Source organism: Cyanistes caeruleus, chromosome 1, assembly GCF_971803275.1.
Source record: "Cyanistes caeruleus chromosome 1, bCyaCae1.hap1.1, whole genome shotgun sequence".
Classification (NCBI taxonomy): domain Eukaryota; kingdom Metazoa; phylum Chordata; class Aves; order Passeriformes; family Paridae; genus Cyanistes; species Cyanistes caeruleus.
Genome location: NC_141701.1, coordinates 116,127,748 through 116,143,504, shown reverse-complemented (window position 1 = coordinate 116,143,504; position 15,757 = coordinate 116,127,748). Strand labels below are relative to the sequence as shown.

Genomic DNA, 15,757 nt, shown 5'->3' with positions numbered 1-15,757 from the left:
TGATCTCTACTTTCTGAAACAGTAGAAAGTACATTGATCTTATCTGTGAAATCAGATGTTGCAAATACTTGCTTTTGAATTGTATGAAGGCATTTGACAAAACTTCACAGTGGTTTTTATTTGCCCTTCAGGAGCAGGGGTGGGGGCTGTTGTTTCTTTGCTGCAAAAGATTAAGCAAAAGAGAAGGTGTGCATAATATTTACATTTCTACCAACATCTGAAATGTCAGTAGTTCAGGTCCCAAAGGTTAAAGTGGTATTTCCTGATCTTTAATGGGCTCTCACTTGTGTTCTGCAGAAAAATGGAAAGGAAGAGGAAGAGCAGGATCTCATTTTGAGTCGGCACGTAGACGGAGTAGAGCTGTCCTTTATCATATCTCTGGACATCTGCAAAGAAGAGAGAAGAACAAATTAAAAATTAATAATGTAGGTGAAATTCTTTTCTTCCCATCCACCCCCCTCACCTCCAAAAAAAAAAAACAAAAACAACAAACTCTTTGCACTGTCTTTAAAAAAAAATTCAAGTGCTCTAAAAGGTCAGTGAGTACTTGAGAAATATCCTGGTCACATTTTACAGTAACAAGGATTAGAATGTTTCTCACTGAAGTACATTTCTGTCTACTGTGGTGTTTGTTACCATGTAGCAAGATAGTGCATTTAATGATACTGTAAAAAGACATTTGATGCCATGAAAGCCTTATTATAAAATTTTTCAGAACTTAAATTCCACAGGTTCTCAGAATTTTAGGTTCCCCTTTACCTTGTCATCTCAATTATTTTATCTCAATTATTACTATTTGCCAAAAAAAAAAAAGACTCAAGGTCTTACTCTAAACTCTTAATGCTGTTAAGATCCGAAAAGTAACATTTTGTTTAGGCAAGTTTTCATATGAATTTCTCCAACTTTATGTTGTGATATTTATATTTTATTTTCCTAATTGAAGTAATAATGTTTCTGACTTCAAATGAATTCTGTATTCCCCCAGTAACTATAACTAATGAGTAAGTTAACAAAACATGCTGTGAATGTTGCTAACACTAAATCAAACCATAGACAAACCAACAATATAGCAATAGAACAACTTCTAAAGAAATGTTAATGAGAAAAAATAGCTCTCCTGCTTTGTGCAGTACAAATTAAAAAATCTTAGTATAGATTAAGGACATGAAAATACACAATTTGAATATATATGTCATAGGGCATACAGCCACTTCCATTGAATTTAAATATTAAGTGTTGAAAAAAGATTAAATGTTAAAAAAAATTATTATTTTTTTAAAGTTACAAATGTTTTATGTTGAAGAAGCATAAAAATAAAAAATTCCCTGCAAAATATGACCAGGTCTTCCAGGGATATTTTCATTGTATCTTAATATGATAATATTTTTTAGGAACATGGCTTAAATAATTTCTGATGACTTATCTGTACTGTCAAAACGCTAGTGCAGGTGTTATTTTATCATGTTAAAATATTTATTCTGGGACTAAATTACTAGCTTTAGTACATAGATTTTTGGAGCTATGGACTGGAAATAATATGAGGAATGCTTTCTTTCCCATGATTAAAAATTGGGTTGACTCTAAGAACAGTGAGAATTCAGCTGCTTAAATTCATGAATAAGAACCAAGAATAGAGAAGGCAATGACATCAGTATTTCAAAGGAAACACAAAGAGAAAGGCTGTGACAGACAAGGCAAGTGTAGTTAAGCCAATGGTTATGCAGGTTTTGTCTTTTTAATTTCATAGTGAATAACTTCAAGATTAGAAGTAATCTTATATTGCTGAATGCACAATATTGTTTTGGGAGGCTCTTTGTTACTGGAACACCATTAACCAGGAGCGCAGTAACAGTGAGCAAGAATTTTGTTTGTGAGTAGTGCAAGACAGGTTGTGTCCCACATGCTGCTTTTTGGGAGGGTAGGTGTTCTTTGTTAAAGCTCTGAAAGGTGAAAGCTAAGAATTTCTGCAGTTTAACACTGAAATCTTGGTTGCATAAAACAGTGGTAGGAGAGACTCAAGACAAAGCTTAGTCTAGTGACAAAGGTAGTCAATTCTGAAGCCATGTTATGGTAGATTAATAGCTTGATTTAGAACAGGAGTGCAATTTTAAAGAAAATCAAAAGGTTATTCCTACTAATTGTGCTTTCATTCACATTAACTGTATTTCTGCAGATGAAACTAAACCAGGAGAGGTACTCCAAGTACTGGAGCTGTCCAGTTCATAGGACCAGGCTAGAGATAGTCTGAAAGAACCTCCTCACAACTCTGTGTATAGGATGTTTTTCTTCAATACCAGCTACTTCTTTCTATATGTTTCTACTTATAGTACTATGTATATACAAAGCTCTCACCTATCTGTCCGGTAGAATATTGCTCTGCAGTGAGAATTAACACAACAGAGGAAGAAATATTTTGCCAGATGCAGTCCCCTCTTACTCCATTTAATTTGTAACTTATTAGTCTTCTTCCTGCCTCAACATTCACAAAAGTTATTCCATGAACAGGATCATCTGTACAAATAAATGTGAGGTCTAGGTTAGACAAAAAAGTAGCATTTGTTCTTGCCTGCATATGGGCACGTCATACATTACAACAATTTTTTTTTAAAAGAAATATCAACCATTTAAGGGCTGCATTGCAAGAAATACTTCTGTGTCATCAAATTATTGTTTTGTCTCATTTAAATTTTTTTTCTCTCTTTTTCAGAATGTTTTTGTAGATAAACCAGCATTTCCTGAATACAAAGTTTCAGATGCAAAAAAATCCAAATTCATATTGCTGCATTTTAGCACTTTTAAAGCTGGCTGGGACTGGCTTATTTTACTGGCAACGTTTTATGTTGCTGTGACTGTACCTTACAATGTTTCCTTTATTGGCCATGATGAGCTGTCTACAACTCGAAGCACAACTGTCAGTGACATTGCAGTGGAAATTCTCTTTATCATCGGTAAGATATGTTTGGGGGTTGTTTGGGATCTCTTTTCTGGCATTTAGGATTTTCACAGAATAAATAATACTTTAGAAAAGGAAATAATCCTCCCTTTCATGACTTAAAAGAAAATCAATTTTAGCTGCATGGCTTGATATTTTATCTGGACTTTAAATCACTTTTTGTTATCACTTTTTTCTTTCTTTTTCTTTTTTTTTTTTTTTTTTACTTTAAATTGATTCGGACAGTTCTGCTGTTACTCTAAAGGGACTTTTGTTTTCAAGGAAGATTGAAACCCATTTTTTCACCCTGGGGATGCCTAAAACCTTCCCAGTATAGGGGTGTGCCCTGGAATTGCTAAAGTTGTGTTCCCAATCTATGGGGTTGTTTTTTTTATTTCACACTTAGAAGAACCACAGACCACAAGCTGAATAGACTTTTTAAAATATCTATGTAAGATTAAAACTCACACTGCAGTAACACACATGTACACTATCAATATGTTATATTGACAAATAGATAGAATTTGAGAGATTCGAGTTTGACATCTTATCCATTCTCTAAACTTTTTCCATTATCCATTTAATTCTTATATCTCTTAAGAATCAAAAAGGAGACAAGGTCATATCTAATAATGGCTTTGTGCAAAAAAAATTTCTAATTTTTGTAGTATCTTTTTTTTTTTCCAATGTATTTCTGAATATCGAAAAGAATCCCTGAATAGAGCCAAACAGATTGTTCCCCAAGATTTTACTGTTGTAATACCACTCAGTGCTGTCACAGTCACAAACAAGAGCACAGATCTGTTCCTACTTGGAGGTGAAGAAGCTATTATTTTTAAGAGATAAGCCAAGCTGGGTATGTCTTTCTTGAACATGAAAAGGGTTCTGATGGGTTCTGAGAGAGAGAGTGAACAAAAAAAAAAAAAACAATAAAAGAATTTTCAGGTTTGAAACTTCTTTTCCACTTTATTCCTCCCTATTTTTTCATGAAAAAACATAGCTTAGCTCAAACATTAATAGCAACATTACAATCTTCTCTAGGAGAACTTAAGAAAATTGAAACACCATAAATACTAAAGAATAACTGAGAAGATTCTCTTATAAAAGTTTTGAAAAGTTTATTCCACTTCTCTGTCAGCTTTATTGTAGACAGTGAGACTGGTAGGTGATATGGCTGATGGAAGAATCAGATGTTATGATGAATAAATATTTGATTCCTCTATTGGTCATTGTTTTGACATTAGACTTAAGGTCTAAATGTCCATTTTATGGCCACTATCAGATTGTGGTGGACTCTTTCACGTTAGTGCAAATAATTCACATTCAAAGATTCTCAAGCCCTGGCAGTAACAAACTTGCATTCTGCAATGAAAGTAATCAAGGATCATCCTGTGTCTTGTGTAAAAAGAATGAGGTTATGACTCAAGTCAGTCTTAAATTAATGTTACATTAAGAGTACAAAATTAAATAATCCCACTTGATGTACCTGAGTGACTTTATAAAAATAGTGGACTCAAAGTTACAATATTTTGATAATGGTGTAAATAACTGGTTTGTGTTATAAATGTGTTTATTTGAATATGAGCACAAGAGAGTATAATCTGTATCTAACTGATTTATGTCCTGCAGTATTTGAAACAAGACAGATGGTGAACTGCTCAGTTTTCCTTTTTTTATATACTATGCCCAAAATATGGAGTCTTTAGATCAGTAAGTCAAAAACAAAGACATCTCTATGATCAATAGAATAGCTGAGTAAGAAAAATAAAGCAAAGAAGGTTTTCTGTAAATTTTGCTTCATATTTTCCAGTTAGATTTTTAGGTCTGTAGTCCAGGAAATCAAACTATGGCTGTAGCTAAGTGCATCCAAAGAAATGTGCATGGAGCACTAGAAGAGACTTTGACCAATCATGTTACTAGTACCTGCAAACACTCTACTGCAGAATACCAATATTCCTCTCTCAGAGTTTGAATAATTGCTCAATTTTCCCAAGAATAATTTTTTTCTAGAGTTATTATCTGATTTAAATCTCCAGCTCTGAGGTAAGGTTTATGGAGTATTTTCAGGACATTGTCATATTGCATTTAAATCCCTGCAGTGAATTTAAAGAAAATAGTGTGTTTATGATCTGGTCATCTCTCCAGGGTTCCTTGTCCATTAAAATCTTGAATTAATATGTCTCAGAACATGTATAACTATATTGAAAGTAGTAAGCTTGACAGCTTACTTAGATTTAAGCATAAGTTTCAGGGCATTTGTTGCGCTGTGGCTCTGACAAGCACATCTTTGATGGATGATCTATGTGCTCTGAGAAAAGCCAATGAGAAATGCTGAGAAAAATTCTTCTTATGATGCTGCTGCCTCAGAAACACAGTGGGGAGATCTGTCTGATATGGGATCTTCAGTTGTATTACAGCTCTGTAGTCACAGACTGAGGTATCACAAAAGTAGTCATGGATTGGAGAAATAGAGTCTATCTACTTTGATTTTATTCCTATTTCTGAGAACATGGAGTAATTTCCTTTTATGAATATAGTTTGCATAAATATTCATGTGGACATTTGTTTTTAGCTGTGTTATCCAAGACTGACAATATTCTCAGGTGTATGGTGTGACTCTTGGGGATGGTTCTGTGGATGGCCAAGAACTGGACCTGATGATCATAGCAGGTCCCTTCTAACTCAGCTTATTCTATGATTCATGTGTCAACCTATGCTTAAGCATAATAAAAATACATATGGAAGTGTTCTTCTGACTTCTTACAAATAAGAGCACTGAAATGAATTAATTATTTATGAGAAAAGTATCTAGCTAGAAGTTTAACTGCTTTAGCCTTTAAAGTTCTCTAAAACACAGACAGGAGGCAAATGATAATAACAGCCCATTTTGTGACATCTTCAGGGAAGAGGCTGTAGGGAGAACATAATTAGGTCTTCTCATACGAAACTAAATTTTTCACTTGATGTTCCCTGTGATAACTTGTGTGATGTATTTGAGTGTACTTTCATTATCTGTTTCCCTTTGTTATTTGTGCTTCTCTAACACTCCCTGTAAAGAAATATTTTGCTTCCTCTAACTAGAGACAGTTTTAACCAGAATTAATTGAGTTTTAGAATTTTTTTATTGTCTTATATATTCAAAAACCATAAGGAGGTGAAGAAAAATGCTTGTTAGCCTTAATGTATTTTTTAAAAACTCATCAAAAATATCCTAAAAAGTGTTTTATCTGGTGAGAATTATTACCTGCTTTATTGCACTATTTGCTTCAAAGTTTATATCCCTGTATTTGCATAGACAGTAGACAAGTTCTTCATTTCTGGATTGGTATGTCTGGGAGCCTGACTATGTCTAAGAAGCAGTTGGATGGATCTTGTTTACTTTTAAATAATATTTTTAAAGTTTTCTCACTTCCGGGGAAAAAAAATAGACAGGAGAACCTCTCACCAAAGTGACTAAATTTCATTAGTAATAACTTTCCAATTGCTGAACTTTTACTCTTCCATAACTATCCAGTGCAGTATTTTTATTTCTAAAACACTTTCATTCCAGTTTTCAGATATTGCCTTTCTTTATCTGTTTTGGGTATTTTTTTAAAAATTTATTGAACATCTTGATTGAAGAAAGCAATAATATCTGAAAAATTATCAGTACTTTATTGTCTGCTCACAGGGCTATTTGAATAGGAGGCCTTCAACAGGAGTTGAGATCAATGCAGTGGTTCAGTGAAAATATGCACAGGCTTTCAGGGTAATGGTAATGCATTATTTGCTGAATAAGATCAAAAGGGTCTGAGTATCTTGTATCTAAGGTGGCCAGGAAAAACTACAGAGAGAAGAGCTTAATTTAATATTTCTGGATCATCTAGTTTTCAGTGGAAGACAAACACTGGATACTAATTATGGCTATAAAATTATACTTTTTATAAACAGACTGGAGAGTTATTTTAAGTGTTTTCCTGCAGTATACTACTTTTCCACCTGTGGGGGTAAAAAACCCATACCCATTCCTTTTTCCACTCTCCACACACACACTGGCACCTGAAGACTTGATCTATGGCTTACACTTTCAAGAGAGAAAATTGATCTTGATTTTCACTAATATTTCCTCTCTTTGTATGTATATTTATATATCTCTCCCCCATTAAATATTATTTTAAAATATATCATATTCATATCAAATCATAATATTTCATATCATAAACATATCAAAAATGTTTTATCAGCAATTTCTGGTTTTTAAAGCAGTATGTTTAAAAGCACTAAAGCTCTGATTTTTGTGTCACAGCACTGTAGACTAAGGGGACTTGTGTGGCCAATGGTATCTATCACAAATATAAATGACTCAAAATCTTTCATAAACTGTTTTAAATCATATGAAGTCCTTGTGTCTAACATGTTTAATATGTAGAGATTAAAACTATGGTATAAACCTTGTAGAAATTCATATAATTATTCATGACTTACACAGTAATTAAAGGATACATTTTATTGTACAGAAAATAATATATGTTGAATGAAATTTGTTGGAAAGAGATGAGGAAGTATTAAATGCTATAAATGTTATTAGATTGCTTAAAAATGTAAGGATTTTTTATTTTTTCTTTGATCTAATTTATTATTATAATGATTATCATCTTCTATCTTTGCAAGTACACAGAAATCATTTAAAATAATTTCTGTGTCTGGAGGACCTCACATCTAAGAAAATTTCTGCATCTTGAAAGAAAATGACAGTGTTATGAATTTTTGAAAATGTGGTTTCAGGCTGCAATATTCTAAAATCCAGGGAAGGACCAAGTGAGTGCTTTGAAATTAACTTTGGGAATTTATTTCTAAGCAACAAATGGTGTCAGGTGTGAATGCATATAAACAGACCATGCAAACAGGATCACATTGTTGATTACACCTAATATTTGAAAGAGAAGGTCATAAGAAAATGTTCATGTCTATGGATTATCAAGTAATGTGAGAAAACAGTGCAAAATATTTATGCTGAAAATCAGTAACATGTTTCCTAATGATTCTCCCTCAAAACATTGAATTCACGTGAGCAAGACCACTATAATGCTAAAAATTTTTCCAATAACCTTCCTTGCATACTTGTAAGGAGAAGAGATGCTTGTCCATACACAAGGTGCTGTTTGCAAGCACAAAAACATCAACTAAAGGAGAAAAGTGCAAGCCACAAGTGATTATTTCTGTATCTTCAGGTAGATGCAGAAAAGTGTTACGGTAATGGAGGCACCCTGAAAATTTATTTGTATTGCCTCTACTAACTCCTCTTCATTAGAGCTACAGAAGTTGTATTTTTCATTTACTATCCTGTAATACAATGATAATACAATTTTGTATTTTTTAATAACTTTAAAGTCTCCAAATTAACTATCCAGGTAATTTCCAAGGAAATTATCTGATGCTTAATAGTTTACCACACTTCTTATGAATTAGCACGTGGTTGTTTTTTCCTTTTTTTTTTGTATGATTTATGGATATTTTGTATGTGAATTGCTGTCACACTGCAAGGGGTAAGTTCTGAGAAAAATATTTCCGGTTTTCCCTTGGATCTGGTAAAAAATTGGACATGAATGAAGCAGTTGTGCCACTGGCCACTGAATGTTTTACTGATTTGATCTTTGCTTTGTTTTCTGAAAAATTTGTGTGAAGTAAAATCTGTTCATGAAATACCTAACAACTATGTCAGCTTCACACAGATTGAATTTAGTGAAAAGTTACATTATATGACTATGTTTCTCCACTCTTTGGAATTACTTCTTTCTCCCATATTTCTGCAGGTTTTATTAAGAAAATTGCCCATGTAGAAATTTTCAAACTTCTGCAGTCACACATCCTAGCTTCTTTTCAAAGCAGAGCTACCAGTTCATTTTTCAGAAATATTTCAAATTCTTTGCTTTTCTTTCAAGGCTCCAAAGTCTTTATCTTACTTTGTAGAAAAGTCAATAAATTTGGCTATTCAATATATTCAGGGATTGAGTCTGTTTTCAAAAGACACAGCATAGTTTATAAGAAAAAAAGTCTTTCCTGTTTAGTATGTTATTATAATGTTCAAGATATGTGGAGCTTTTCTGGTTGCTATGGGACTGAGATTAGCTAATCACAGATTAACACCCTCATAGTCAAAGACTCCAAAAGGACAGACTCCAAAGGCTAAAAATCAAAGAAGCAGGTAGAAGAGATAACCCCCTGTCTTGACACTGGGGTGCTAGTCATTCATATCTACAGCAGCCAAAGAATGGTGTTTGATAGAACATATCATGTTAGTGCATTATCACTGACCATGTCTTTCTGGAGGGAGTCACTTTCATTATAAAAACATCCATTCAAAAGATGCCTTCAGATTTTATTTTTTTTTAATATATATTAATGGATAAGTTACCCAAGTAAAACAGTATTTCCACTTGGATGCCAATTTCAATATCACATAACTTTCCAGTGTAAGAGCAAATAGTAAGGAAGATCAAATCAGACTGTCAGCTACAAATTGATTTTGGGAGTCTATTCTGCCATGATCCATCACACCCAAAAATGGATTTTCTTCCACTAAAATCACTGAAAAAGTTGTTTATTTGACAAACTTGGATGGATCAGGGCTGAGAACATACATCATATCACTGCCTAGGAGACTGACCATGCCACTCCTCATGTACTGTGCAGTGATAAGCAACTTGGTGTCAAATGGTAAATAAACTCTTCTCATGGGAGAAGTTTGACTGGTAAAACAGCTCAGTCGTGACTTTAATAGCAAAAAGATTCTGAATTACAGTTACTCCATGCTAATAGAAATCTTATTCAGAAGTCCATCATGTTACATAATGTCATGTAAATTGTGGTAAAGATTTTAAATATTTGTAGTTTTTAACCATGTTCCTGACCATTCTAGTCATCCAGCTAAAGCCACAAGACTTCTAAAAAGAGTTTCTTTCAATGGAGGTGTTATGTGGCTCTAAAATGTGTTTTCCAGACTCTATGACTGCCCACAAAAACTAAATGGGATTGTTTGCACAATATTCTGAAGCACTAGTAACCAGGAGAAAATATTTCGGGTTGCACCCAAAGGAAAATAGGAGGGAGAGGTGTACTTGATAGCTATATTTCATGTTTCTAAATATATACTTGCTTAAGGGCTAATTCTATTCCTTTTCCACAATTTTATTTCATGATAATGCTTCTCCATTAGATTATTTTTTATTTTCTGTTTAGGCAGTAGAAGAGAAAAAAATTTCCTACTTAACAAAACACCATCCTGTAGTACAATGATGGGTCTTGATATTCCATTTTAGATATCAAGTCCATTAGGATCTAGACATCATATCTTGAGATACTCAATTTCTTTCAGTTGTAACAGTATATATTTTGGCCCAACTTCTTCCTTCTTACTATTACTTACATCAGCATAATACACCTGAGACTTCAGTTACATGTAGTTTTGTATGATCTTTCAGTTCTCAAAGATTCTGACAAGAATTAGAAAGGTTTACCGTCTAGTTGAGTCTTAAATAGAAGATGTCATATTTAACTCATGTATTAAAGAAACTGTATTTAGCTAAAGCATGTATTCCTGAAGGACAGCAACTGTTTTTCAAAGACCTTAAAGAATCCACAACTCTATTTTTTTAGAGCTTGTAAGATACACATTTCTATTTTGGAGATTTTTTTCATCAACCTGCAGAAGTGATATGTCGTTAAGTGTTTGGTTTTTAAAATGTTACTACTTCCTGAGTCTTATTTTTGGGCATGCTGAATTGCAATTTAACATCTGATATGACACAACCTTGTTTTGCTGCTTCATTCCCAAATTAGATAAGAAGTATATATTGAACACAGGTGGATTTTCTATGAGATTATTATTAGCTTCTCTTGTAATGACATGACACTGTTTACTACAAAGGAACTAAAGTTTCTTTCCTAAAACTGCAATTTTCCTTCATAATGGACACCAGTGTTTTCTTTCTCAAACAGGTCTAGTTTTCCATTACAATTTTTCTGTAGTTTGTATTGGTTCTTACTTAATATCTCTTCACTGTTTGATATAACTTTTTTTAAAAAAAAAAAAAAAATGCTGTTCCTCCAGCAGCTGCAATAGGCTTTTATTAAGACATAATTTTGATTATGTTATTTATATAGTGTGTATTTTATTATATTTTACATATATATTACATAAAATTCCTACATTTTAGTACTTAGTTTATTGGTACTTAACCTCTGCTGTGCTTTTTTTTTTTTCTTGTAAGCTTTATTTGATCTCATACTGGCTCAAGTTCTTATGCAATGTTAAAAGATGAACATTACTTTTTTTTCCTACATAAACCCAATTTCATCTCCCTCACCTGATCATGTCAGATTCTGAAAGAAAATCATCAAACTAATTGTGGTTATAGATGTCTGGAAGGAAGATGCTGAACTGAAAAATCACTTCCATTTGAATAAATTGTTCCTAGGCAATTTACTAGGAACATCTATGTTTATCTCAGCAGGAGAATAGAAAAAATAAGAGTTTATATAGGGACAGATAAATTGTTCTTCAAACAATATGGCACTAATATTTCTTGAAAACTTTCCTAAAAGCTCTCTGGCCAGATTCTAGTATCATTATCTTTGTATCATTAAATAAAATTTGCTAAAACAATCAGATAGGTGAAAGAGCTTGGACTTCAGGGAAAGTATTACTAGCTAAGGAAAACCAATGTAAAGTCACATAAAGGAAAGTGAAAAAAATATATAAGAAATTAGAGATGAGTCTGTCATACTATCTAGAAGAGGGGGAGATTGTAGAAAACTGTCTTCTCTGAAAATCAATGGGGTTAACATACCTAAATCATCTGGTTCTTAGGCATAGGTTTGAGTGACTGCAGTCCAATAAAACATCACTGCTTATACGTATGCCACTTGCCCTAAAGGCACAGAGTTCTTCAATTTCATTTAGTCCCCAGTGAAAGACAGTTAAACTGAGGTATATTACATTGCATTTTCTGAAATTTTAGACTATGACATGGGCAGTTATTGAATCACCTGACTACTCCTGAATTGCTATCCTGCTATAACTTGGTCACATGTTTAATCCCAGAGGGATTTAGTTTTTAAACAATCGAGCCTAAAGACAGCAAAAAAATGTCACAGGAAAAACAGCTGCTTCAGGTAAAATAATCCTGTTTATGGGTAAAGTGGCTCACCTGGACTCCAGACATAATTTTTTTTTTTAAAAAAAAGGGATTAGAAATTGAGATTACACTAAACACATATTAAGCTTTTAAAACATTACAAGGGGTATTATATTGGAAAACATCTTAGTGATTTATAGGTTAGCTTGATGACTATCAATTTTTGGCTTTTGTTCCTTTTATATCATTTAGGAGACCAATCTGCATTATGCACTAAGTAGAACCTCCATTTTTTCAACTTTTTTTTCCCCCTTTGTTCAGCACCAATTTCAATTGGTGTTTTCATACCATTCACTATGTGAATGTGTCTGTGTGTGAATGTGTTGCATAATAGAAATTTAGAAAGAAGCAACATGGTCAAGGATGTAGCATGTCATACAGAGCTTTATTCCAAGAGAGGCCACCAGTTTCAAAACCTTATGAACTTGCTTAGATTTCCCAGCTCTTTCATGCCCAGCTATGAAATAAGCTGCCTTTTCTTTGGAATCAAGAATTGCTAAGATGTGGATTTCACACTGGAAACTTGTGAAAAATAGTCACCAATAGGTGAGCAAAAGCCATCAGAACACTCAGATTAGGAAAGTAATTGCTTACAGCTTTCCAGTTATATCATGTTATTGGCTACAGGTTTTTGGAATGAAAATATCACAGACCCATGTAGCCATGATAATTACAAACTTGGAAGACATTTGGTTGATAATGGTCCCAGTGTTCTGGTGTTTACTGCTGTGAATACTGAGTAAGAGCTTAACGGGAGCAAAATACACAAATAAGTTAGGAACTGCAGCTGTCTATAGATAACAATTTTAAATTCATTTAATGGCTGAAAAAAATGGGGTTTTTTATATAAAAATGCTTTTTCTATAATCTTTCATTGTATCTTTGCATGAGTTTGGAAATATCACATTTCTTACAAGATTTTTTTTTAAAAGGATATGTGCCCATGCTTTATCAGTAGTGGAAATAGCAGACATAGAATCCATGCAGATGGAGCTAATTAGCCATGGGATCCAACCAGGAGAAAAATCACAGTCGTGGTTTCACAGATTCACTGTTTATTATCCCTGCATGCATCTTAAGGACTTAGTGCCTAAAGGGGTTTCTGGTCTGTGTTGTGTTGGGCTGGTAGGGTAAGGTGATCAGTCTGCAGGGTAGAGAGAAGGGGAACTCAGAGGAGCAGGACTCAAAAAGCAGAAAGTAATTGCATCAGCAGGGAGCTGTGATCAGAGGGTGTGTGGAGCAGAAGCCCATTTTCCTACACAGTGTGCAAGGGTGATGTGATTCCTAGTTCCAGGCCTCTTGAAATTGGACATATTGGGTTCTCCCTGTTGGGTGCTTTCAGGTCAAGTTTACCTTTGTGTTCAACAGAAAAAAAAATAACTCAGTGCTTGGAAGACTGACACTCTTTGCTCAAGGTTCACACACAGCAGTGCGTACAGAAATGAGTGGGGAAGGAGGAGATCACGACTGGCTGAAGACACACTGGTGTTAACACAATGTGTATCTGTGTTAAACACAGTATAAGTCTCGTGGAAAAGGCCATGTAGTTAAGAATTATTTAAGGATCCTCCTTAAAGTTAATAGGACAGTCTAGACTTTATATTGAGCTTTAATTTGCTTGAATCCTGACTTTTCTTGTCTAATTTGAACGGAAATTGAATTATGTAACAAAATAAGAACCCAAATTTTTCCTAATGAAGACAAGAATAAAGATATTTCACTCTTTTTTCCCTCACCACATCAAGAAATACATGGTAATTTAGATACGTGTGTGCTGTGCTTCAAGACAGGCATAATGAGTTAAGCAGTTTGATTTTTTCTGTTATTCTGCTTAGTTTTAGGTAACTGTAATGACATTTCTCAAGTCAGAGACATTATTTAAATGCTCTATTCTGCTTTCCTGAGCACATGATATTTGTGTCTCACAAGACCAGTTAAAGTGATGCTTTCCTATCTCACATAAAAAAAATTGCAATAAAGTAAATTCAGATGTTTTTCTTTAGTAATAATCTTTGTTATTAATGCTCAGTTTTTGTGTTATGAGATGTCCTAAAGAAGAGAGATTGCAGTCTTTGTCCCAGCCTGAAACAAACATATCAAACACAGCTTTAAATATGAAGTTTGCACGGGCTGAAGTTTTTGTTAGAGCATACTTAAAGATAGTACATTCAAATGTATATTTTGTGGAAAAAATTTAACCCACTAATTATCCAAATATATTGGAGTTACCTCATATATGATTTAAGAATCAGCTCAGAGATTAAACATCCCTCTTGCCTGGTTTACAGAGGTAAACTTACAATTGTTGCCCTTCGTGTTGAAGGAAATGATTAAAACTCACCTCAGAGCATTTGGAAATAACTCAGCTCCAGAGAAGGTCATTAGTTTTGGAGCTCTCGAGTTGTCTGGACTCTTTGAAGCTTTACATTATTGATTCTTGTGTTGAATTCCAGATTTTTCTTTCAATTGTCAGTTTGTAGAAGCTAGTGCACAATAAGATTACATACAATTTCTAAAACATTAAATAATTCATCAGTATTTTCGGAAGATACTATTAGTGATAAGAAAATATTTATAAAAAAGAAAAAGTAAATCTTCCACTTTTTTAACAGAAATCAAAAAAAAAAACTATGGAATATATAATTCTTAGAAATAATACAATCTCTCAGAAGAAATGGTCATTTCTAAACTTGTGTTAAAGATTTTGTTGTGCTCTTAGAAGTTTTTTGACTCAAGGGTTCTTTTTTGTTTTTTCCCTTACATATTTCTCAGTAAGTACTTTAACACAGCAGTTAGGCTGTAAATAAGTTGTAAATAAACTGTAAATTGCCCAGATGAAGAAACTGTTTACACCCAAGTATTGCTCAGAAAGTTGTCAAGAAATGCAAGATGGATGACACTTACCTCTGGATTTTTATCTAATAAACTGGATGCAGAAAGAAGCACTTAGCCTTTCCTATTTTCTTTTTTTTTTTTTTTTGTATATAGCTGTTATCTGTGGCTGTTGTCCTAAATTGCTTTGATAGGAACACAGAAAAGGGTGCAGTGTAGAAAAACCTCTAATCTCTTCGATCTTGAACAGTGAATTGCATATGCAGATTGATAAGCCTTGGGTGTAGTGAGTGTACTTAGACTTAAAGCAAGAATTTATCTCCTTTTCTGTTAAATCTTTAGCTGTTTCACAGATGCTAATGGGAAATAAATAAGCAAATACTTTTTAAATAAGCAAATACTTTTTCTGACTTTGATAACTACACTTTGTGAGACAAGTGAGAACAAGAAGTTTCAAAATACTAGTGATGCAAATATCTTTATCTTTCTTATATCTCTGAAACAAATCTTCATGAAGGTGTTCTGTATCTGACCAGTGCTGCCTTACTGATCTGGAAATGTGGCTAGTAACCAATTGTCTCTAGAAAGCACCTGTGGAGTTAAACCTGCCCTCTTGCTCATTATGAACCATATGAAATTATGCTATATTCCCATCTTAATTGTATTATTGAAAAGTTCATAACATTTTTGTAGTATGGGTTAACCAGTATGACAAATGATCATAGCAGGCTGTCTAGCTTCAAGCTGCAGAAGACAGCACAAAATTTTTCTGCTAGTGAGACCTGGCAAATTATTATTTTTCAGACCCAGATCATTA

At 33.5% G+C, this 15,757-nt stretch overlaps 1 protein-coding gene across 2 annotated transcripts in view; it reads left to right on the top strand.

Moving 5' to 3' along the window:
- Positions 1 to 15,757, top strand: part of KCNH8 (potassium voltage-gated channel subfamily H member 8) — a 175,265-nt gene that overhangs the window by 86,021 nt on the left and 73,487 nt on the right. For both annotated transcript variants that reach the window (XM_086851995.1, XM_086852005.1), the window contains exons 4-5: positions 298 to 425; positions 2,708 to 2,948. In XM_086851995.1, the coding sequence (XP_086708121.1) occupies positions 298 to 425; positions 2,708 to 2,948 (369 nt within the window). The remainder of the gene's footprint in view (positions 1 to 297; positions 426 to 2,707; positions 2,949 to 15,757) is intronic.